This window comes from Cynocephalus volans, chromosome 10 (assembly GCF_027409185.1).
Source record: "Cynocephalus volans isolate mCynVol1 chromosome 10, mCynVol1.pri, whole genome shotgun sequence".
Lineage (NCBI taxonomy): Eukaryota > Metazoa > Chordata > Mammalia > Dermoptera > Cynocephalidae > Cynocephalus > Cynocephalus volans.
The window spans coordinates 59,007,227-59,032,677 of NC_084469.1; the positions used below are offsets into that span (position 1 = coordinate 59,007,227).

The 25,451-nt window shown below is 47.4% G+C and overlaps 1 protein-coding gene across 1 annotated transcript; it reads left to right on the forward strand.

Annotated features, from left to right (window-relative positions):
- The first annotated feature begins 4,150 nt into the window (after window positions 1-4,150).
- On the forward strand, window positions 4,151-25,451 carry LOC134387423 (carcinoembryonic antigen-related cell adhesion molecule 5-like). The gene is made up of 11 exons (XM_063109901.1): window positions 4,151-4,214; window positions 5,190-5,549; window positions 9,106-9,384; window positions 9,773-10,027; window positions 11,460-11,738; window positions 13,655-13,909; window positions 15,336-15,614; window positions 17,533-17,787; window positions 19,193-19,471; window positions 21,390-21,641; window positions 25,360-25,451. The coding sequence occupies exons 1-11, from the start codon at window positions 4,151-4,153 to the stop codon at window positions 25,449-25,451; spliced, it is 2,649 nt and encodes an 882-aa protein (XP_062965971.1).

A 25,451-nucleotide genomic window follows, 5' to 3' on the forward strand; every position in this document is an offset into this window, starting at 1 on the left:
GGCAACCAAAGGAAAAATAAACAAATGGGATTATATCAAACTAAAAAGCATCTGTGCAGCAAAAGAAACAATTAACAGAGTTAAAAGACAACCAACAGAGTGGAAGAAAATATTTGCAAAATATACATCTGACAAAGGATTAATAACCAGAATATACAAGAAACTGAAACAACTGAACAAAAAAACAAGCAACCCAATTAAAAAATGGACAAAAGAGCTAAATAGGCATTTCTCAAAGGAAGATATATAAATGGGCAACACACACATGAAAAAATGCTCAACATCACTCAGCATTTGGGAAATGCAAATCAAAACCACACTGAGATACCATCTCACCACTGTGAGGATGGCTAATATCCAAAAGATTGTTAATGATAAATGCTGGAGAGCTTTCGGAAAAAAAGGAACTCTCATACATTGTTGGTGGGACTGCAAAATGATGCAGCCTCTATGGAACAGGGTATGGAGTTTCCTCAAACAACTGCAGATAGATCTACCATATGACCCAGCTATCCCACTGTTGGGAATATACCCAGAGGAATGGAAATCATCAAGTCGAAGGTATACCTGTTCCCCAATGTTCATCACAGCACTCTTTACAATAGCTAAGAGTTGGAACCAGCCCAAAGTCCATCATCAGATGAGAGGATACAGAAAATGTGGTACATCTACACAATGGAATACTACTCAGCTATAAAAAAGAATGAAATACTGCCATTTGCAATGACATGGATGGACCTAGAGAGAATTATATTAAGTGAAACAAGTCAGGCACAGAAAGAGAAATATCATATGTTCTCACTTACTTGTGGGAGCTAAAAATAAATTAATAAATATGCAAACAACTGGGGGGGTGAGGGAAGAAGACACAACAATTACTGTTCCTTGAAGTTGATACAACAAGCAAACAGAAAGGACATTGTTGGGAGGGAAGGGAGGTTTCAATAACTGGCCACAATAATCAACCACATTGTACATTGACAAAATAAAGTAAAGTTTTTTTAAAAGAATTAGAATTTTCTGAAAATAATAATAACTCAATAGAAAGACCTGGCCAATTCTAAAATACGTGGCAGGGGACAAGAAGAAGATGGTCCATCCTGAAAATATGCACAACCTAAACAATGGAAAGAAGAGCTGTGAATGGACAAGAAGGGCAGTTAATCTCTTGCCCATTTTTGTCCACGAATTTTAAGCAGTGATTGTTTGTAATTAATTCTACGTATAAGCTATCTGTGTGATAGACTGCATGCACTTCTCATTATATGCTTAGGTTTAGTCTTCTTCACCAACTATATTTGCTGTTGTCATGAAGTCCTTATTTAAAGTACACTGTGAGGTGTTGTTAGACACAGAGACCTGGACCAGATGAAACTCTATCAATAGCAGCAGAGATTCTGATGACCAGTGTGGAGAAACAAGGCCTGTGACACCATCTACAGAATGCAGCCCTAACAATAAAATTATTCCTCGCTGGGGAAAAAATGTGGAATATATACACAGTGGGATACTACTGATCCATAAAAAAAGAATGAAATGCTGCCATTTGCAGCAACATGGATGAGTCTGGGGAAAATTGTGTTAAGTGAAATAAGCCAGGCAAAGAAACAGAAATACCACATGTTCTCCCTCATAACTGGCTGCTAGGAACAAAGGAAGGGAGTGAGAAAGGAGGGAGCAATGAAGGAAGGAATGAAGGAAAGAAAGAAAGAAAAGACCGCAACAATGCATTGAACTTTCAGAAGGAGAGAACAAACCTAAGGATGCTAGAGATGGGGGCTAGGGAGGGAGGGGGGTTGGGAAGTGAGAGTTCAGGCAAAAGGTATAAAGAAATATCACAATTTTGAAGAGTGAATATGCTAATAATAAATAAAAATTTTAAATAAGAAAAGAATTTGACATAATGGCATTGTATTACATACAGGAAATTTCTAATTGTAGTTCTCCTTGTGACAACACAGGTCACATCCTGTGAAGCTGGCCCCTTCACAGGCTCTGGACACCCCGGATTTTGTCCCATCACAGCCCTGCTCTCCATTATTATGAACTCCTTAGATCCACGATGTTCACTGAATACCCATCTTCACTGCCACCAAGAAACTCCACAAACTTGGGGACCATGTCTGTCTTGGTCTCTATGGAATTCCCAGAACACAGCACAGTGCATGACATGAAAAAGATGCTCAATTAACACTTATTAAATGCATGGCATCTGGACAGGCAGCCTATGTCCTTCCTCTTCTCACAAAGATGCCTGACCGGGCACAAACTGTGCATCCTCCATCCCAGCTGGAGTGACGACCAAGACAGGACTGAGCTCCACCCTGACCACAAAGAAAGTCATGGGGGGACCCCTGATCTCCAAGGGTCCCAGGTGTGTGGGGACACCTGGCTAGGGCCCCTGCAGATCCTCCACAACCCAAGGAGTCCTTGGAGAATGAGGGGAACTTCCCATGCGGGACAGGACAGGATAACCCAGGATCTGCTTATGCAGCAGGGTCGAGGGCCCACAGGCCTCCTCTCCCTTCACAGAGGAACCCACAGATCCCCTTCTAAGTCTTCAGATGGGAGCTGCTCCAGTTCCTGGGACCTGTGGGGATGTCTAGGGCAGACAACAGACAGAGACACAGATGACTTTGATGGCTCACCCCTAGTGCTGTGATGGAGGGAAACACTGGGCATTCAGGAGACCAGCAATCCAGGCAGCATCCTCTCACTAAAGCCTCGAGACTCTTCCCCAGGCCCTTCCCCTAATACCCTGGGGACATATGGCTCCTTCCAAGGCAGCACATTCCTCTGATGAACAGTCCTCACAGACATCAACCCAGAGTCCTCTGGACAACTCCAATCCCCTCTCTCAGCTCACCCTGCAAGGCAATGGAGTCGGAAACCTGGGGACCCACAATGAGCAGGGCCCTGGCTGGGATTACCCTGCAGCCAGGAGGTTGGAGCCCATAGTGATGGGGTCTTCCCAGGAGTCATGGACACTCACACTATTTGGAGCCTGGACAGCATCCCTGGTGCAGCCCCTGACACTGGCTGCAGGTCTCCTCATACCCTCCAGGGGGCAATATCAGGATGCACAGACAAACACTGAGGATATTAATTCATCTGAGACAGGAGCCTAGCTTTGGCTAAAGAGGTAAAGGTGGTGCTTGATTTCTATCCCTTGCTCCAACAAGCCCTTCAGGGTCCCTCCTTCGCACCTGCTCTGTCCCATCTGCTTCTTCCAAAGATCTCTAAGAAATCTGCTCTGCCAGTGGGCCCTTGCAGCTCCCATTCCCTCCTGGATCTTCCTGGGGGAAAGTGGGATGACCACAGGAGAGTTAGCCTAGCAGAGGACAGAGGCCACCCAGAACAGTCAGGGAGATCATGGATGGGTCCTGAGTCACAGCTCGACCTACAGACAAATGGAGGGAGGGTCTCCATGAAACATTCCCCTAGGGCAATGGAGCACCTGACCTCTGTTCCCACAGTCCTTTCTTTCTGGGACATGCACAACCCCTACCCCTTCACAACCAGGACCTGAAGCTCCTTCTGAAACACCCAGGTCTGGGTCTCTGTCCTGGGATCTGAGGCCAAGGTGGTGACACTGAGATTGTCCTCTCACCAATCATCACTCAGCTGCCCCTTTCTAGCCCCCAGAGTCAACTCTGTCACCTCCTGCTGGGAGTGCCGTTCCCACCACATTGGAGAACATTGTGAAGACCCAGGTGATTAGCTGATTTCTGTGTCACATAGGGAAATGCAGACCTGGATTTAGGGACGCAGGGCCTCTCTGTGTGGTACTGACAGACCCAACATCAAGACACAGCAAAGGTCAGTGCTGGGGCTTGTGAGTCATCCTCTTGGTGGACAGGAATCCCTATCATACTTGTTTCTAAAAGTGTGGCCTGGGGAACTGAAACAGACAGCGGGAAAGGGGGAAAATGGACAAAGAAGGCAGGACTGAGAGGGTATGAGAGAGAGGCCTCCTGGCAGAGACCCCGCCCCTGCCCATGTGACCCTGGGAAGTGCTCCTGCCCTGGGAGGCTCAGTGCAGAGGGAGGAAGGACAGCAGAGGTGACACATCTCAGCAGCAGTGCTTCAGAGCATTACTGGAGCAGAAGCTCTTCTCCACAGACGGAGGACAGAGCAGGCAGCAGAGACCATGGAGTTCTCCTCAGACTCTCCCTGCAAAGGTCATATCCCATGGCAGTGGCTCCTGCTCACAGGTGAGAGGGGACCAATCCCTGGGAGTGGGCAGGGGGATGAGAGCAGAGAGGCTGGATGACATGTCCCTGGGGAGGACAGGGCTATGAGAAGGAACAGGGGGCTTCTGTTTGGAACCTGAAGGGAGATGACACCAAGGAGCCAGAAGACTCGGCAACAGGAAAATCACATTTCTCTGGGAATGAGAAGGGGCAGGAAAATCTTGTTTGCTCTTTGTTTCCCAAGATAATCATCACCAAACACTACATTTTGAAAAATGATAATAATAACTTGGTCAGAAGGACACTCCATATAAGAACACAACTGGGGCATTAAACATTGTGCTTAACCACCTACCTCAGAAACTAGCAAAAACCCACCAGGAATCACAGGGCCCTGGGAACACTCATCAGTTCATCCACAGGTATCGTCAGCCTGTTCCAGGCACTGAAATACATAAATGATCACACAAGCCCCTGCCTTCATGGAGCTCGTGCTGTAGGGGGGAAGAAAACACACAAGCAAAGAGATCTAGAAGGTGAGGTTATATGCTGACAAGAGCCATGGAGGGAACAGAGCAAGGAAAGGTCAGAAAGTGAAGACCCAGGGGCTCTAGAGGAGGAGGTCAGGGAAGATGTCTCCAAAGAATGTGCTACTGTGAGGAGTCATCTAAGGGCAGTGTGGGGGAGTCCTGCAGACAACAGGGAAGAGCATTCCAAATAGAGGGAATGGCAACTTCAGAGGCACTGAAGCAGTAGTTGTCACACTGCTGACCCTGATCAAGTAGGAGACATGCTCCTACACACATATGCTCTCTCTCACACACACACACACACACAAATACTTAAATGTCATATACACACACATGCCCACACATATGTACACACATATCTCCCAAGGCCGAAGGATAAGGAGAAATAATCAGAAACAAAGGCTCCATCTTTCGATCATAATACATAGGTCCCAGTATTTACTTATTTCTCCCTCTTCCCTCCTAGTTTCACTTTTAAACTTCTGGATCCCACCCCGAACTGCTCAACTCACTATTGAATCAGTGCCCTTCAATGCTGCTGAAGGACAGGACGTTCTTCTACTTGTCCACAATATGACAGAGAGTCTTCAAGCCTATCACTGGTACAAAGGGCAAGGAGTGCTCAAAAACCAACTCATTATATCACATATAAGTAATACTCAAGTAAATATCTCAGGGCCTGCATACAGCAGTCGAGAGATATTATTCCCCAATGGATCCCTACTGTTCCAGAATGTGACGCTGGAGGATACAGGATACTACACACTACAAACCATAGATATAAATTTCAGCACTGACCAAGCATCAGGACAGTTCCATGTATACTGTAAGTGATTCCTCTATGACCTCTGGGTGTTGGGGTGGGGTCGATTCTACTTCACATACACAGATGACTGTACGGCCTAGATTGTGCCTACATCCCCCTCTGCATTATGTTCACTTCATGGTGTCCCATAATTCTCATAGGCTTTCTTCACTTTCAAGAAAAAAAATAATTTTCCCTCTTTCTGGGCTATTTCAAAAGATCTGTTCTTCAAGTTCAGAAATTCTCTCTTCTGCTTGATCTAGTCTGTTGATGAAGCTCTCAATCATATTTTTTATTTTATTCATAGAATTCTTCAGCTTCAAGATTTCTGCTTGGTTCTTTTTCCTGATTTCATCTCTTTGTTAAATTTCTCATTCAGATCCTGAATTGTTTTCCTGACTTCATTGAACTGTTTGTCTGTATTCCCTTGTATCACATTGAGTCTCATTGAGATCATTATTTGAAATTCCTTTACTGGCATTTTGTAACTGCCCTCTTCTTTGGCATCTGTTGCTGGAGCCTTACTGTGTTGCTTTGGGATCAACACATTCCCTTGCTTTTTCATATTTCTGTGTCCAAACATTGATATCATCATGCATAACTGAGTAATTGCTTTTCCCACTTTTATGGAGTGGATTACATGGAAATGATTTTTTCACTATGCTGAGTCCTAAGGTGTCTGTTGAATATGTGGCATTGACTTTGTTCTGCATTGACTCAGTAGCATAGTTTCTATGTCATTTCTTTAGTTGCAATCCCCTTACATGATATCTGCAGGAATGTGTGCAAACACTTATACTGTTTTACTGGATTGGAGCTTCCTGGCTAGTTGTTGGGCCAAGCAAATGTGGACACAAAGGGCCAAATGGCTGTTTGGTGGTCTTATGAGGCTCAGAGTTTCTGCCTGCTCACCTATCAGGCCATGTGTGGATGCAGCGCTGAGGCTGTCTCCAGGGGGTGGTGCACTGCCTGATGATCTTTGGGGCTGGAAATGGGTGAGCCTGGGTACAAGAAGGGGCAACTCTTCCAAGGCCTGTCAAAGGAGTGGATGCTACTGTCTCGGCAGCAGCTGACATACATAGGCACAGCAGAGCCAGATGGCTCTATGCAGGCCTGCCTGAGGATGCAAGCCACCACCCGGTTCACTGTTCAGCAGGTACAGGCACACATCAGTGCAGCAGGATCTGGCAGTTCTGGGAAGGGCTGCTGGATAAGCAGTCAAGCCTGGAGCATGCCAACAAGGATGTAGCAAGGCCTAGCAACTTCATTATGTTCTACCAGAGAGAGACAAGGCCACTGCCTGGTTCATTGTCAGACAAGCAGTAGGCATACACCAGAGCAGCAGGGACCAGCAGCCCTGTGGAGGGCTGCTGGATCAGCTACTAAGCCTGTACCAAGCCTGCAAGGGTGCAGGCAGGTCTGGCAGCTCTGTGGAGGCCTACTGTAATAAGGAAAAGCTGTTGCCCTCTCTGCTGTCATTCAGGGAGCAGGTGACCACTGGTGCTGCAGGGCCTCACAACTCTGTAGAGGGCCATTGGATCAGGCATTGGGCCTGGAACAAGCCTACAAGGGCACAGCCAGGTCCAGAAGCTCTGTAGAGGCCTTTCATGGAGGGTCAAAGCCACTGCCTGCTCTGCTGTCATTCAGGAAAAAGCAGAGTCTGATGGATCTGTAGAGGCTTGCTATGAGAAGGCAGTCCACTGCCTGACCATTGTTGGTCGGAAAGCAGGTGTACACTGGTGAAGCAGGCCCTGGCAGCTCTGTAGAGGGTCAGGGGGAAATGCAGGGCTACTGGCAGGCTGGTTGTTGGCTGATGCGGGCACCTGTGGGCTTACCAGGCCCATGGGTTGTGCAGGGCAGGTGTGTGCGAATGTGGTGGACCACCACTTACTAGCAGTTTCCCTCTGAGCAGGTAGGTCTGCTTGTTCACCTGGGTGAGTAGGGGCAGGGGATGCCATGTGGGTTCAAATGCTGGGGTATCGGTCTTCTGTCTAACCTAGGCACCAGGCACCTGGAGTCGTGGTCCTGGAGACACCCCTGTGAATGTGGTGGAATGAAGGTGGGCCCTGAGGACAGAGGAAGACTGTTTCCACCAGCTGCCCAGGAAGGCTACACTCTAGCCAAGTGTTTAGCTTCAAGATGACACTGTAACTTAACTGCTTAGGCTGGGGGTTGGGTTCCTCTCCCTGGTCTTCTACTATGAGGTGGTGAAGCTGCACAAACTCCCAGTTACTCTCCAAGTGGCTTTGGGACCTGTGAGGACTGGGAGACCCTCCTCTGGCAGAGATTAGTGACCATTGTGGCAGCAGTGTAAACAGATGGGGTTTTTCCAGCTCGCCTTTTCTCTTTCTGACCCCAAGCCAGTCTCTGTAGTTCTACTCTCTACGGTGCTATCTTCTGTGTTCCATAAGGTTTCTTCACTCCCCTCGTGCTCCGCAGCATACTTCTTCAGTCATTCCAGTCCAAATGCAGTTGTTTGTTATTTTGGTCTCTCTTGTGGGGAGGGGGACAAGTGCCAGACTACTCTACTTGGCCATCTTGCTCCACCCTCTTCATTCTCCCTTTATATAAGAGACACCTCAGCCTTCCCCTCTGACCAGTTCTGTCCTCTTAACAGCACTCACAGGTCTCTCTCTACCAAGGGAGTCGCTGATTTCAAACTGACTTTAGCATCTTCCTTTGATCATACTGTGACCCTGCTGGACTTCAGAGCTGTGCCTAAGACCTTACCCTGCTCTGCAGAGATATACTCCTTTCAGAAATTGGTTCTAGATCCTGGGTACTAATAACAATGTTCATGTATGGCAGAAATTTAACTTTTCCAACTTTTATTTCACATCCACCAAACACACATGGTCCATACAGGTGCAGTGGGAGAACAGACATCAAAGAGCAAGGATAGAGAACATGGCTTTGCTGCCAAAGCCAACAGCTACTGCCTGTTCCCCTCACTCTTTTCCAGCTCATTCCTTGGATTATGCTCCACTATTATTAGTTCACTAGATCAAGTCAGTCACCATCAAACACCTGGGCAGAACTTTCCCACCTTGTGGCCCTGTGCCCTCATTCCTGAACTCACTCCATACTTGCCCCTGGTCTCTGTTTGTCATTTCTGCTCAAACACCCAGTTCCCATCATGACCCATCCTAGAATATCCTTTAAAAGTGAAGTCTCAGAGAAAACTTTCCTAGGTGGAGCAATGTAAGACTGTACAGCTGGAAGAGACTCAGAACCCACATGTCCCCAGGTTTGTCAGGGAGTCAGCTTGTGAGTGAGGAACTAGGAGAGACAGACACCAGGGGGTCTGTAACTTCCGATCTTATGATTGTCCATAATGAAGGGCTGCTGCTCAGTTCACATGTGAGAAAGCATGCTTCTCATAGACACAGAGCAGGTGGCCTCACATTCTCTGAGCCCCCAAATTCTCATACATCTATCTTGTGACAAATACACCTGCCTGGTTCTTTTAAGAACTTAGGTTGGCTGAAAGATGAAAGATGCCAACTGTGATTGAAAAATCCCTTTGGAGGAATCAAAGATATCACACCAGACAATCTTCTCTCTGTTCTCTGTGCAGCGGAGTTACCAAAGCCCTCTGTCACAAGCAACAACTCCCACCCTGTGGAGGACAAGGACTCTGTGGCATTAACATGTGAACCTGAGACTCAGGACACAACCTACGCGTGGTGGGTAAATGGTCAGAGCCTCCAGCTCAGTTCCAGGCTAGATCTGTCCCTGGACAACAGGACTCTCACTTTACTCAGTGTCATGAGGAATGACACAGGACCCTATGAATGTGGAACCCAGAACCCAGTGAGCACTGGCCGCAGTGACCCAGTCACCCTGAATATTTCCTGTGAGTAACTTCTGTTCCCCCTGACCCAGACTGCCAGCACAAGTCACAACAGCCAAAGGCCAGACCGCTCAGTCCCTCAAGTCTAAGTACAGAGACCCACACTCTGAGACACTCAGGATGGCCATGATATCTGACCAAGGCAAATCCCGATAAGTCAAGCTTCGAGCCAAGAACAGGAGGGGAGGGGCTACTTCTGTCTTGGGAATCTCAAGGTCAACAGAACGGGAAGTGAGAAACAGGTTAGGGTCTCGGACTCAGGCTCAGTGAACATGGGGGATTAAAGCAAGGTTGGGACGCAGATCAAAGCAATGCTATGGCCTTTCAATAGACCAGGAGTATCCCCTTAAAGCAGATGACATCATCTGTAGCTTTATTCTCTTTGTTCCAGATGGCCCGGACACCCCCACCATTTCCTCCCCAGACTCATCTTACCGTACAGGAGCAAACCTCAGCCTCTTCTGCTACGCGGCCTCTAACCCACCCGCACAGTATTCGTGGCTTATCAATGGGAGGCCCCAGCAATCCACACAAGAGCTCATTATCCCCAACATCACTGTGAATGATAGTGGATCCTATACCTGCCTTGCCTATAACTCTGCTACAGGCCTCAACAGGACCACAGTCAAGACGATCACAGTCTATGGTAAGTGGATCCCTGCAGCATCGACACCAAGCTCTGGGGTGCAGTCTACCTGGTTTGCAAAGAGAATCCAGGAAAACATTTCTTTCTCAGCTGGTGTCACATAGGTCCAAGCAAAAGCCTAATTATCCCCATGAGTCCTCCCACTCCATCTCTGCAGATTCTCTCCTCCCCTTGCTTCTCTGATTTCTCATGGCTGACCTTGGAACAGCTTCATAAAGACCCATACAGTGGCAGGGGCTTCAGAGAGTGGGGAAAAAAGAAGAGTCCTCAAGGTCAAGTTTCTTCTCTCTGTCACTAACACATCCCATCCTGTCACCTCTTCGTTTTCTTTTACCTACTTCATGAGCTACCATGAACATAAAGGCTTTGAAACAAGCTCATACTGTATTTCCCCAAATGAAAGGAGGAAACGCCACAGATGAGGGTGAGCAAATCGTAGCTCTAATTCCTGCTCTGCTCCCGGCTCGCCCAGTCACTGCTCTGCTCTGACACCATCTAAGGTGGGACTGGGGCAGGTGGAGAAGGTGCCCAGGTGGCCTGTCCTGAATCTGGCTAAACATGACACCAGTGGACACCAGGGCCTCCCTCAGGTCAGGTTGCAGGGAAATGGGATGAGTGCGAGCCTCGGGACAGTGGCCTGTGAGCTGTGTCCTGGCTCTGATGTCACCAGTCGTACAAACCTATGGACACCATTGCATGCGATGACCACATACGACAGTGAATGATGTTCACTTGGAGAAGCAGAGAGACTCAGCCATGGAGTCTTGCATGGAGGGAAGGGGCTGTGCCAAAAATTATATACAAAGAGAGAGAATGAAGAGGACTGGGCCTATACAAATACATGTATGGTGTGAGTGTGTGTGTGTGTGCGTGTGTGTGTGTGTGTGTGCGTGTGTATCCCCACATTCTGGCACACACCCTGACTACTAAACTGATCACCAGGCTTGTTCCTGGTATTTCATATGTCTTATTTCTGCTCAAACATCCAGTCCCCATCATGGCCCATCCTAGATATCTTTGAAAAGAAAGGCCTCAGAGAAAACACACCTCAGCTAGGCAGTGTAAGACAGTGCCGCTGGAAGGGACTCAGCACCCACATGTCCCAAGGTCAGTCAGGCAGTCACCTTGTCAACAACAAACCTGGAGAGGCAACGGGAGACCTGCGACTACATGTCCTGTGTCTGTCCACAACCAAGTGCTGCTGCTCATTTCCCATGTGAGAAAGTTGAGTTTATCCCAGACAGAGCAGGCAGCATCACATTCTCTGAGCACCCAGATCCTACTGCATCTGTCTTGTGATACACACACCTGCCTGGTTCTCTTAGGAACTCACGTGAGCTGAGAGGTGAGAGATGCCAACTGTGATTGAAAGATGCCTTTGAGGAAATCAAAGGTACCACACAGGGCAATGTTCTCTCTGGTCTCTGTACAGCGGAGTTACCCAAACCCTCCATCACAAGTAACAACTCCCACCCTGTGGAGGACGAGGACCCTGTGGCATTAACGTGTGAACCTGAGACTCAGGACACAACCTACGTGTGGTGGATAAACGGTCAGAGGCTCCAGGTCAGTCCCAGGCTGGATCTGTCCCTGGACAACAGGACTCTCACTTTACTCAGTGTCACGAGGAATGACACAGGACCCTACGAGTGTGAAACCCAGAACCCAGTGAGCACCAGCCGCAGTGACGCATTCACCCTGAATATTTCCTGTGAGTAACACCTGTTCCCATGTCCCAGGCTGTCAGCCCAAATCCACGCAGCCAGAGTCCAGGGCACTCAGTCCCTCCCACGTCCAGGTACACAGACCTTCACTCCCGGACACACAGGCTGGCCATGTCTTCCTGCCCCACGCCTATTCGGGCACATCCAGCCATGAGCCAAGAAGAGGAGGGGAGGGCTTGCTCCTGTCTTGAGAGGCTCAGGATCAACGACATGTGATGGGAGGAGCAAGTTAATGTCTCAGACTAAGGCTCAGTGAGCACAGGGGTTATGGTTGGAACTTTTTAAAAATTTTTTCATTGAATCATAATTGATTATACATATTTGGGGGGTTTAATGTTGAAATATGTTGATCAAATCAATATTACTAGCATATATATTGTTACAATTTATACTTATTCTTTATGCCCCTTGTCCAATCTCTCCATAGCCCCTCTCCCTCTCCCCTCCCACCTCTGATAACCCTACATTTCTTCCTCTTTCTGAAAGAGTAATAGTTACTCTGTTGATTTCTTGCCTAGATCATCTGTCCAATGCTGAAAGGTATGTTCGGGTCCCTCAATATTATTGCAGAGCAGATGCTTCTTCTGTCACTCTGGAATGGGCTTTGTGGAGAGAGACATCCTCTTATTTTCTTTGGTCTCTGCTGGTGACTCTCCTTGTGTCAATGCACTGCAGTGGCTGGCAGACCATCTGCATGATGGTTGTGACGTCAAGCCACTTTCGTGGCAGCCGTGGTTACTGTGGTGTCTGTGGTGAGCCACCCACATGGAGGTGATGTTTTTGGCGTGCTCTTTGATGCTGGTGGTGTGCCTGGGTGGGGAGGGGTCCAAACCCCAGATCCTCACCTCAAGTCCCTGGGTGGACCCCGAGGCACTCGTGATGTGCCTGGTTGTGGGAGGTGGTCTGGTGTCTGCCTTCATGCCTCAGGACCCCCGATGGGCTCCGAGGCACTGGCGGTGTCCCAGAGCTGGGACTCATGTTTTGTCCTTTGCTTACTTCTAAAAGAGGGGAACTTCATGTTTGGACCATTACTTGAGCTGTGTGGTTTAGATAAATTGCTGCTTTTCTGCTGCTTCCCGAGGGAAGGCTTTTTGTGCAGCTCACGGTGTAATGGTTGACTTATACCTACTTCTGGCTCGCCAGAGACCTGGTGCACCAGGGTTGTGTAGAAACTTTGATCTGGGCCTGAGTCTTTTCATCAAACTGCACACCGTGCAATTCTATATTCCGGACTAGTCTCCTCTGAGTCGTCCTCTGCGGATTGGGGTGCAGGTCAGCTGTCCTTCCTGTGCCCCAGGGTTCCCTGGGTCAGCCTGTCTCCCCCACCGCCCACATGGGCCATGTGCTAGATCCTTGCGATGACTCACTGGCCTCTAAGTGGCTCCTTTTTTTCAGTTGTTGTGGCTCCTCACTCTTATGTGGGTCCACGGGAACCCTCTTAGTGGTCTTGCTGGTCTGGGGCCACAAAGGCCCTCTTCTCCCCTGCTGCCTCAAAGCAACTTCAACCAAAGGGCAGAGCTGTGGCTTTTGCCGGCTCCTGCTCTGTGCATTTCGCAGGTCCAGGCTTAAAATGGCCCTGGCACAAAATGGTCAAAGCGGTTTTTTTCTTTCTCTCATCATGGCTTCTCCTGACTATATGTACTCTGTAGGTCTCTCCTCTTCCCCTGAGATCTAGCAGCCCCAGTTTGGCTGTTGTTGCTTTGTTATAGTGCTTAAATTGGTTAATTTCTGTGACAGAGTGACACTGGGACTGTCTATTCCTCCATCTTGATCAGAAGCCCATGGCTGGAACATTTTAATGCAAGTTTGACATGGCTCAGAGGGATACAGTGACCCTTCTACAGACAAGGCGTGCCCCTTCCCCTTGAGGACGTCATGTGTGGCTTTATTCTCTTTGTTCCAGATGGCCCGGACACCCCCACCATTTCCTCCCCAGACTCATCTTACCGTACAGGAGCAAACCTCAGCCTCTTCTGCTACTCGGCCTCTAACCCACCCGCACAGTATTCGTGGCTTATCAATGGGAGGCCCCAGCAATCCACACAAGAGCTCATTATCCCCAACATCACTGTGAATGATAGTGGATCCTATACCTGCCTTGCCTATAACTCTGCTACAGGCCTCAACAGGACCACAGTCAAGACGATCACAGTCTATGGTAAGTGGATCCCTGCAGCATCGACACCAAGCTCTGGGGTGCAGTCTACCTGGTTTGCAAAGAGAATCCAGGAAAACATTTCTTTCTCAGCTGGTGTCACATAGGTCCAAGCAAAAGCCTAATTATCCCCATGAGTCCTCCCACTCCATCTCTGCAGATTCTCTCCTCCCCTTGCTTCTCTGATTTCTCATGGCTGACCTTGGAACAGCTTCATAAAGACCCATACAGTGGCAGGGGCTTCAGAGAGTGGGGAAAAAAGAAGAGTCCTCAAGGTCAAGTTTCTTCTCTCTGTCACTAACACATCCCATCCTGTCACCTCTTCGTTTTCTTTTACCTACTTCATGAGCTACCACGAACATAAAGGCTTTGAAACAAGCTCATACTGTATTTCCCCAAATGAAAGGAGGAAACGCCACAGATGAGGGTGAGCAAATCGTAGCTCTAATTCCTGCTCTGCTCCCGGCTCGCCCAGTCACTGCTCTGCTCTGACACCATCTAAGGTGGGACTGGGGCAGGTGGAGAAGGTGCCCAGGTGGCCTGTCCTGAATCTGGCTAAACATGACACCAGTGGACACCAGGGCCTCCCTCAGGTCAGGTTGCAGGGAAATGGGATGAGTGCGAGCCTCGGGACAGTGGCCTGTGAGCTGTGTCCTGGCTCTGATGTCACCAGTCGTACAAACCTATGGACACCATTGCATGCGATGACCACATACGACAGTGAATGATGTTCACTTGGAGAAGCAGAGAGACTCAGCCATGGAGTCTTGCATGGAGGGAAGGGGCTGTGCCAAAAATTATATACAAAGAGAGAGAATGAAGAGGACTGGGCCTATACAAATACATGTATGGTGTGAGTGTGTGTGTGTGTGCGTGTGTGTGTGTGCGTGTGTATCCCCACATTCTGGCACACACCCTGACTACTAAACTGATCACCAGGCTTGTTCCTGGTATTTCATATGTCTTATTTCTGCTCAAACATCCAGTCCCCATCATGGCCCATCCTAGATATCTTTGAAAAGAAAGGCCTCAGAGAAAACACACCTCAGCTAGGCAGTGTAAGACAGTGCCGCTGGAAGGGACTCAGCACCCACATGTCCCAAGGTCAGTCAGGCAGTCACCTTGTCAACAACAAACCTGGAGAGGCAACGGGAGACCTGCGACTACATGTCCTGTGTCTGTCCACAACCAAGTGCTGCTGCTCATTTCCCATGTGAGAAAGTTGAGTTTATCCCAGACAGAGCAGGCAGCATCACATTCTCTGAGCACCCAGATCCTACTGCATCTGTCTTGTGATACACACACCTGCCTGGTTCTCTTAGGAACTCACGTGAGCTGAGAGGTGAGAGATGCCAACTGTGATTGAAAGATGCCTTTGAGGAAATCAAAGGTACCACACAGGGCAATGTTCTCTCTGGTCTCTGTACAGCGGAGTTACCCAAACCCTCCATCACAAGTAACAACTCCCACCCTGTGGAGGACGAGGACCCTGTGGCATTAACGTGTGAACCTGAGACTCAGGACACAACCTACGTGTGGTGGATAAACGGTCAGAGGCTCCAGGTCAGTCCCAGGCTGGATCTGTCCCTGGACAACAGGACTCTCACTTTACTCAGTGTCACGAGGAATGACACAGGACCCTACGAGTGTGAAACCCAGAACCCAGTGAGCACCAGCCGCAGTGACGCATTCACCCTGAATATTTCCTGTGAGTAACACCTGTTCCCATGTCCCAGGCTGTCAGCCCAAATCCACGCAGCCAGAGTCCAGGGCACTCAGTCCCTCCCACGTCCAGGTACACAGACCTTCACTCCCGGACACACAGGCTGGCCATGTCTTCCTGCCCCACGCCTATTCGGGCACATCCAGCCATGAGCCAAGAAGAGGAGGGGAGGGCTTGCTCCTGTCTTGAGAGGCTCAGGATCAACGACATGTGATGGGAGGAGCAAGTTAATGTCTCAGACTAAGGCTCAGTGAGCACAGGGGTTATGGTTGGAACTTTTTAAAAATTTTTTCATTGAATCATAATTGATTATACATATTTGGGGGGTTTAATGTTGAAATATGTTGATCAAATCAATATTACTAGCATATATATTGTTACAATTTATACTTATTCTTTATGCCCCTTGTCCAATCTCTCCATAGCCCCTCTCCCTCTCCCCTCCCACCTCTGATAACCCTACATTTCTTCCTCTTTCTGAAAGAGTAATAGTTACTCTGTTGATTTCTTGCCTAGATCATCTGTCCAATGCTGAAAGGTATGTTCGGGTCCCTCAATATTATTGCAGAGCAGATGCTTCTTCTGTCACTCTGGAATGGGCTTTGTGGAGAGAGACATCCTCTTATTTTCTTTGGTCTCTGCTGGTGACTCTCCTTGTGTCAATGCACTGCAGTGGCTGGCAGACCATCTGCATGATGGTTGTGAGGTCAAGCCACTTTCGTGGCAGCCGTGGTTACTGTGGTGTCTGTGGTGTGCCACCCACATGGAGGTGATGTTTTTGGCGTGCTCTTTGATGCTGGTGGTGTGCCTGGGTGGGGAGGGGTCCAAACCCCAGATCCTCACCTCAAGTCCCTGGGTGGACCCCGAGGCACTCGTGATGTGCCTGGTTGTGGGAGGTGGTCTGGTGTCTGCCTTCATGCCTCAGGACCCCCGATGGGCTCCGAGGCACTGGCGGTGTCCCAGAGCTGGGACTCATGTTTTGTCCTTTGCTTACTTCTAAAAGAGGGGAACTTCATGTTTGGACCATTACTTGAGCTGTGTGGTTTAGATAAATTGCTGCTTTTCTGCTGCTTCCCGAGGGAAGGCTTTTTGTGCAGCTCACGGTGTAATGGTTGACTTATACCTACTTCTGGCTCTCCAGAGACCTGGTGCACCAGGGTTGTGTAGAAACTCTGATCTGGGCCTGAGTCTTTTCATCAAACTGCACCCCACGCAATTCTATATTCCGGACCAGTCTCCTCTGAGTCGTCCTCTGCGGATTGGGGTGCAGGTCAGCTGTCCTTGCTGTGCCCCAGGGTTCCCTGGGTCAGCCTGTCTCCCCCACCGCCCACATGGGCCATGTGCTAGATCCTTGCGATGACTCACTGGCCTCTAAGTAGCTCCTTTTTTTCAGTTGTTGTTGCTCCTCACTCTTATGTGGGTCCACGGGAACCCTCTTAGTGGTCTTGCTGGTCTGGGACCTCCAAGGCCCTCTTCTCTCCTGCCGCCTCAAAGCAACTTCAACCAAAGGGCACAGCTGTGGCTTTTGCCGGCTCCTGCTCTGTGCATTTGGCAGCTCCAGCCTTAAAATGGCCCTGGCACAATATGGTCAGAGCGGTTTTTTCTTTCTCTCATCATGGCTTCTCCTGCCTTTATGCAATCTGTAGGTCTGTTCTCCTCTTCCCCTGAGCTCTATCAGCCCCAGCTTGACTGTTGTTGCTTTGTTATAGTTGTAAATTGGTTTATTTGTATGAGAGAGTGATACTGGGAATGCCTATTCCTCCATCTTGACCACAAGCCCATGGCTGGAACTTTTTAAAGCAAGTTTGACATGGCTCAGAGGGATACAGTGACCCTTCTACAGACAAGGCGTGCTCCTTCCCCCAGAGGACATCATGTGTGTCTGTATTCATTTTTGTTCCAGATGGCCCGGACACCCCCACCATTTCCTCCCCAGACTCATCTTACCGTACAGGAGCAAACCTCAGCCTCTTCTGCTACGCGGCCTCTAACCCGCCCGCACAGTATTTGTGGCTTATCAATGGGAGGTCCCATCAATCCACACAAGAGCTCATTATTCCCAACATCACTGTGAATGATAGTGGATCCTATACCTGCCTTGCCTATAACTCTGCTACAGGCCTCAACAGGACCACAGTCAAGACGATCACAGTCTATGGTAAGTGGATCCCTGCAGCATCGACACCAAGCTCTGGGGTGCAGTCTACCTGGTTTGCAAAGAGAATCCAGGAAAACATTTCTTTCTCAGCTGGTGTCACATAGGTCCAAGCAAAAGCCTAATTATCCCCATGAGTCCTCCCACTCCATCTCTGCAGATTCTCTCCTCCCTTTGCTTCTCTGATTTCTCATGGCTGACCTTGGAACAGCTTCATAAAGACCCATACAGTGGCAGGGGCTTCAGAGAGTTGGGAAAAAAGAAGAGTCCTCAAGGTCAAGTTTCTTCTCTCTGTCACTAACACATCTCATCCTGTCACCTCTTTGTTTTCTTTTACCTACTCCATGAGCTACAAGGAACATACAAGCGTTTGAAACAAGCTCATACTGTATTTCCCCAAATGAAAGGAGGAAATGCCACAGATGAGGGTGAGCAAATCGTAGCTCTAATTCCTGCTCTTCTCCCGGCTCTCCCAGTCACTGCTCTGCTCTGACTCCATCTGGGGTGGGACTGGGGCAGGTGGAGAAGGTGCCCAGGTGGCCTGTCCTGAATCTGGCTAAACATGCCACCAGTGGACACCAGGGCCTCCCTCAGGTCAGGTTGCAGGGAAATGGGATGCGAGCGAGTCTCGGGACAGATGCCTGCGAGCTGTGTCCTGGCTCTGATGTCACCAGTCGTACAAACCTGTGGACACCATCGCATGTGATGACCACATACGACAGTGAGTGATGTTCACTTGGAGAAGCAGAGAGACTCAGCCATGGAGTCCTGCACAGAGGGAAGGGGCTGTGCCAAAATATATATACAGAGTGAGAGAATGAGGAGGACCGGGCATATACAAATACATGTATGGCGTGAGTGTGTGCGTGTGTATCCCCACCTTCTGGCACACACCCTGACTACTAAACTGATCACCAGGCTTGTTCCTGGTATTCCATGTGTTTTATTTCTGCTCAAACATCCAGTCCCCATCATGACCCATCCCAGATATCTTTCGAAAGGAAGGCCTCAGAGAAAACACACCTCAGCTAGGCAGTGTAGGACAGTGCCGCTGGAAGGGACTCAGCACCCACATGTCCCAAGGTCAGTAAGGCAGTCACCTTGTCAACAACAAACCTGGAGAGGCAACGGGAGACTTGTGACTACATGTCCTGTGTCTGTCCACAACCAAGTGCTGCTGCTCATTTCCCATGTGAGAAAGTTGAGTTTCTCCCAGACAGAGCCGGCAGCGTCACATTCTCTGAGCACCCAGATCCTACTGCATCTGTCTTGTGACATACACACCTGCCTGGTTCTATTAGGGACTCAGGTAAGCTGAGAGGTGAGAGATGCCAACTGTGATTGAAAGATACCTTTGAGGAACTCAAAGGTACCACACAGGGCAATGTTCTCTCTGGTCTCTGTACAGCGGAGTTACCCAAACCCTCCATCACAAGTAACAACTCCCACCCTGTGGAGGACGAGGACTCTGTGGCATTAACGTGTGAACCTGAGACTCAGGACACAACCTACGTGTGGTGGATAAACGGTCAGAGGCTCCAGGTCAGTCCCAGGCTGGATCTGTCCCTGGACAACAGGACTCTCACTTTACTCAGTGTCACGAGGAATGACGCAGGACCCTACGAGTGTGAAACCCAGAACCCAGTGAGCACCAGCCGCAGTGACGCATTCACCCTGAATATTTCCTGTGAGTAACACCTGTTCCCATGTCCCAGGCTGTCAGCCCAAATCCACGCAGCCAGAGTCCAGGACACTCAGTCCCTCCCATGTCCAGGTACACAAGCCTTCACTCCCGGACACACAGGCTGGCCATGTCTTCCTGCCCCAAGCCTATTCGGGCACATCGAGCCCTGAGCCAAGAAGAGGAGGGGAGGGCTTGTTCCTGTCTTGGGAGGCTCAGGATCAACGACATGTGATGGGAGGAGCAAGTTAATGTCTCAGACTAAGGCTCAGTGAGCACAGGGGTTATGGTTGGAACTTTTTAAAAATTTTTTCATTGAATCATAACTGATTATACATATTTGGGGGGTTTAATGTTGAAATATGTTGATCATATCAATATTACTAGCATATATATTGTTACAATTTATACTTATTCTTTATGCCCCTTGTCCAATCTCTCCATAGCCCCTCTCCCTCTCCCCTCCCACCTCTGATAACCCTACATTTCTTCCTCTTTCTGAAAGAGTAATAGTTACTCTGTTGATTTCTTGCCTAGATCATCTGTCCAATGCTGAAAGGTATGTTCGGGTCCCTCAATATTATTGCAGAGCAGATGCTTCTTCTGTCACTCTGGAATGGGCTTTGTGGAGAGAGACATCCTCTTATTTTCTTTGGTCTCTGCTGGTGTCTCTCCTTGTGTCAATGCACTGCAGTGGCTGGCAGACCATCTGCATGATGGTTGTGACGTCTAGCCACTTTTGTGGCAGCCGTGCTTACTGTGGTGTCTGTGGTGGGCCACCCACATGGAGGTGATGTTTTTGGCGTGCTCTTTGATGCTGATGGTGTGCCTGGGTGGGGAGGGGTCCAAACCCCAGATCCTCACCTCAAGTCCCTGGGTGGACCCCGAGGCACTCGTGATGTGCCTGGTTGTGGGAGGTGGTCTGGTGTCTGCCTTCATGCCTCAGGACCCCTGATGGGCTCCAAGGCACTGGCGGTGTCCCAGAGCTGGGACTCATGTTTTGTCCTTTGCTTACTTCTAAAAGAGGGGAACTTCATGTTTGGACCATTACTTGAGCTGTGTGGTTTAGATAAATTGCTGCTTTTCTGCTGCTTCCCGAGGGAAGGCTTTTTGTGCAGCTCACGGTGTAATGGTTGACTTATACCTACTTCTGGCTCTCCAGAGACCTGGTGCACCAGGGTTGTGTAGAAACTCTGATCTGGGCCTGAGTCTTTTCATCAAACTGCACCCCACGCAATTCTATATTCCGGACCAGTCTCCTCTGAGTCGTCCTCTGCGGATTGGGGTGCAGGTCAGCTGTCCTTGCTGTGCCCCAGGGTTCCCTGGGTCAGCCTGTCTCCCCCACCGCCCACATGGGCCATGTGCTAGATCCTTGCGATGACTCACTGGCCTCTAAGTAGCTCCTTTTTTTCAGTTGTTGTTGCTCCTCACTCTTATGTGGGTCCACGGGAGCCCTCTTAGTGGTCTTGCTGGTCTGGAGCCACCAAGGCCCTCTTCTCCCCTGCTGCCTCAAAGCAACTTCATCCAAAGGGCAGAGCTGTGGCTTTTGCCGGCTCCTGCTCTGTGCATTTGGCAGCTCCAGCCTTAAAATGGCCCTGGCACAAAATGGTCAGAGCGGTTTTTTCTTTCTCTCATCATGGCTTCTCCTGCCTTCATGCACTCTGTAGGTCTCTTCTCCTCTTCCCCTGATCTCTAGCAGCCCCAACTTGGCTGTTGTTGCTTTGTTATAGTTGTAAATTGGTTAATTTGTGTGAGAGAGTGACACTGGGACTGCCCATTCCTCCATCTTGACCAGAAGCCCATGGCTGGAACTTTTTAAAGCAAGGTTGACATGGCTTAGAGGGATACAGTGACCCTTCTACAGACAAGACATGTCCCCTTCCCCTAGGGGACGTATTGTGTGGCTTTATTCTCTTTGTTCCAGATGGCCTGGACAACCCCACCATTTCCTTCCCAGACTCATCTTGCAGTACAGGAGCAAACCTCAGTCTCTTCTGCTACTCAGCCTCTAACCCACCCACACAGTTTTCGTGGCTTATCAATGGGAGACCCCAGCAATCCACACAAGAGCTCTTTATCCCCAACATCACTGTGAGTGATAGTGGATCCTATACCTGCCTTGCCTGTAACTCTGCCACAGGCCTCAACAGGACCACAGTCAAGACAATCACAGTCTGGCAGCTTCGGCACCAAGCTCTGGGGTGGTGTCTACCTTGTTTGCAAAGAAATGCCAGAAAAAAAATTTTTTTCTCAGCCTGCATCTCCCAGGCACAAACAAAACCCTAATTCTCCCCCTGAGCCCTCCCACTCCATCTCTCCAGGCTCTCTCCTCGCCTTTCTTCTCTGGTTTCTCATGGCTGACCTTAGGACCTTACTGGAATGTGAGGAGGGGGTTCTCTCAGCCTTTAGAAGTTCCATGTAGTGGGAAGAGCTTCACAGAAGGGACAGGAAAAAGAGTCATCAAGGTCAAGTTGCTTCTGTCACTAACAGGTCCCCTTGTCACCTTTTTGCTTTCTTTTACCTACTGCATGTGCTACAAAAAATATAGTAAGCTGGTATATCATTGTGGTTTTGATTTCCATTTTCCTGATGATTAGTGATCTTAAGCATCTTTTCACGTGCTTGTTGGGCATTTGTTTATCTTCTTTGGATGAGCGTCTATTCAAGTCATTTGCCAATTTTTAATTGGGTTCTTTAGTTTTCCTGTTGAATTGTAGTCATTCTTTATATATTCTGGATATTAATTTCTTAACAGATATATGATTTGCAAGTAATTCTCGCATTCGGTAGGTGGTCTTTTTACCTTCTTAGTGATGTTCTTTGATGTACAAAAGATTTTAATTTTCATGAAGTCCAATTTTTCTTTTGTTGCCTGTGTTTTTGTTGTCATAGCTGAGAAATTATTGCCAATCTAACATCATGAAGCTCTCACTCTGTGTTTTCTTCTAAAAGTTTCATAGTTTTAGCTCTTTCATTTAGGTCTTTGATCCATTTTTGAATTAATTTTTGCACGTGGTGTTAGGTAAAGATTGAACTTCATTGTTTTGCATAAATATCCAGTTTTCTCAAAATCGTTTGTTGAAAACATTATCCTTTCCCCATTGAATAGTCTTGGCACTCTTGTCAAAAATCTTTTGGCCATATATGCGAGCATTTCTTCCTGGGCTTTCTATTCCATTCCATTGGTCTATATGTCTTTCTTTATGCCCATACTACACTGTCATGCTACACTGTTTTGGTTTTTGTAGCTTTGTGGCAAATTTTGAAATCAGTAAGTGGGAGTCCTCCAGCTTTGTTTTCCTTTTTCAAGATTGGCTATTTGGGTTCCCTTGCAATTCCATGAATTTTAGGATTGATTTTCTATACCTGCAAGAAATGTCCCTGGAATTTTAAAAGGGATTGCATTGCATATTTAGATTATTTGGGGTAGAAATGTCATCTTAACAACATTAGGTCTTCCAACCCATAAAAATGGGATGTCTTTCCATTTATTTAGGTCTTCTTTAATTTCTTTCAACAATGTTTAGTAGTTTTCAAGGTACAAGTCCTGGTTAAGTTTATTCCTATATATTTTATTCTTTTTGAAAATCTAGTAAAGGAAATATTTTCTTAATTTGCTTTTGGAACGTTCATTGTTACTGTATAGAAATACAAGTAATTTTCATGTGGTGATTTTGTATCTTGCAACTTGGTGGAATTTCTTTATTAGATAAAGGGGTTTTTCTTCAGATCTGTAGGTTTTCTACATTTCAGTTCATGTAATGTGCAAACAGAAATGTTGTCAATTTTTTCCATTTTGGATACAAATTGTTTACATTTTTTTCCCTAATTGCTATGGCTAGGACTTCCAATACTATGTTGAATAAAACTGGCAAAGGCAGGCATCCTTACCTTGTTCCTGATCTTACAGGGGATGTCTTCAGCCTTTCACCACAGAGTATGATGTTCACTGTGAAGTTTTTATATGTGGTCTTTATTATGTGGCAGTAATTTCCTTCTATTCCTAGTTTGAGTGCTTTTATCATGTACGAATGCTGAGTCTTGTCAGATGTTTTCACTGATTTAATCTCCTTACTGTTATAGGACTATTCAGATTTTTAATTTTTTCATGATTCCTTCTGGTAAGTTTTGTGTTTCTAGGAATCTGTCCATTTCATCTAGGTTAACCAATTTGTTGCCATACAATTATTCATAGTACTCTAATAATTCTTATTTTTTCTGCACAATTAGTAATGTCTCTACCTTCATTTCTGATTTTAATGATACGAATCTTCTCTGTTCTTGTGTTAGTCAAAGTATTTAAAGGTTGCGAATTTTTTTAAATTTTGGAAAACCAACTTTTTGTTTCATTGTTTTTTTACTGTTTTTCTCTTCCCCATTTTATTTATCTCCAGTCTAATTTTTATTGTTTCCTTTTCTCCACTAGCTTTGGCTTTAGTTTGTTTTTTTTAAATATATCTTTAAGTGGGAAACTTAAGTTGTTGATTTGAGATAGTTCTTCTTTTTTAATGTATGCTTTTGCAGTTTTAAATGTCTTGTACATGATTCTTAACGTAGCTGAGCCTCAGATTCCTCATCTGAAAATTACAATGACTACCTTCTTCATGGTATTATTTTGAAGATTTTATGTAACAGTTAATCAAAACTTCAGCAAAATGACACACACAGAAGAATTGTTCCATAACTCTTAACTGATATTACTACCATTGTCATTAGCCTTGAAGACAGGTAGTTCTAAAATTAAATCCAAGATCCACCTCATACTAGCCCTTTGGGTAAGTTTTTCACCACTCTAAGCTGCAATGGTTTCATCTGTAAAATGGAAATACTGACTACCTGACAGGGTTATCATATGGATCAAATGAGATAGATGTAAAGAACTTAGCACAAGAACTGGCATATAGTAAGTGCCCTGTAACAGTAAATAGCATTAGCATCAATCATCAGCCTTCAGTTCACTGGAGAGTGCTCCACCCAAAATGGTTGCAACATAAATAAAGAACAAAAAACAGATGCAAAACTTATTATAGACATGGGGGAGAGGGCACTATATGAAATACCTACTAGGACATGGTTACTGCATAAATATGGGAGAAGGAAAAAAGGAGTTAAAAGGCAAAGTCTCAAGCCTGATGATTTAGTTTTTACCCCCTGAGATGCAGCCAACATGAGATATGCATGAAATTTATTACAGAAAACACTGCTGATGGAATGTGGGGCAGGAGTGGAAGGAGCCTGAGAGAGCCCTCACACCATGAAGCAGAGCTGATCCCTGGGAAGTAGAAAGAAAGGCAAGGAAGTTTTAGACTGCAGCACAGTTCGATGAGAGTTTCTGCAACACCGATGGGAGTCCTCGATCCAGTCCCCATCACAGGAAAACCACGTCTCTCAGAACCGGTCTTGCTTTCATGCCCCTGCTGGGAGCCTGTGGGTAGCATGAAGTCTGTGCAAAGGAGGTGGTGAATTCAGAAAGCACTAGCCTGGGGCTTCCGTCAATTAAGCCCTTGCCAGAGGAGAACAGAGAGGCACATATGCATGGCTGCCCTAAAAATGGGACACTGAGAAAAAGATGCAACCAGGAAAGTAGGAAGTTAAAACAACATACCAAAAGAGCAGTCAGCCTTTCTCATATTTCCAAAGCCTTCAAAAATATCTGAGTGCAGAAAGGCCAAGATGGAATTAAGCAAAGACTTATCACCAACCTAGAAACACAGTGAGAGAGAAAAAAATATCAGAAGGATATAGTTGGCTAATCACCTCCCAGCAACCTTCCCACAGAAAATATATTTCTTGGAGGAACAAATAGAGACTATTCAGGCTGAGAGTTATTTCCCAGGGCACCCACACTGTAAAATAATTCCACCTTCATTCTTTCATCTTTTTCTTTTCCATGACAGATAAGCCAGTAACAGGAAGTTCTCCAGGCATTTCAGCTGGGTTGCTTGTTGGCATTGTGATTGGAGTTGCCGGGGTGGCTCTGACATAG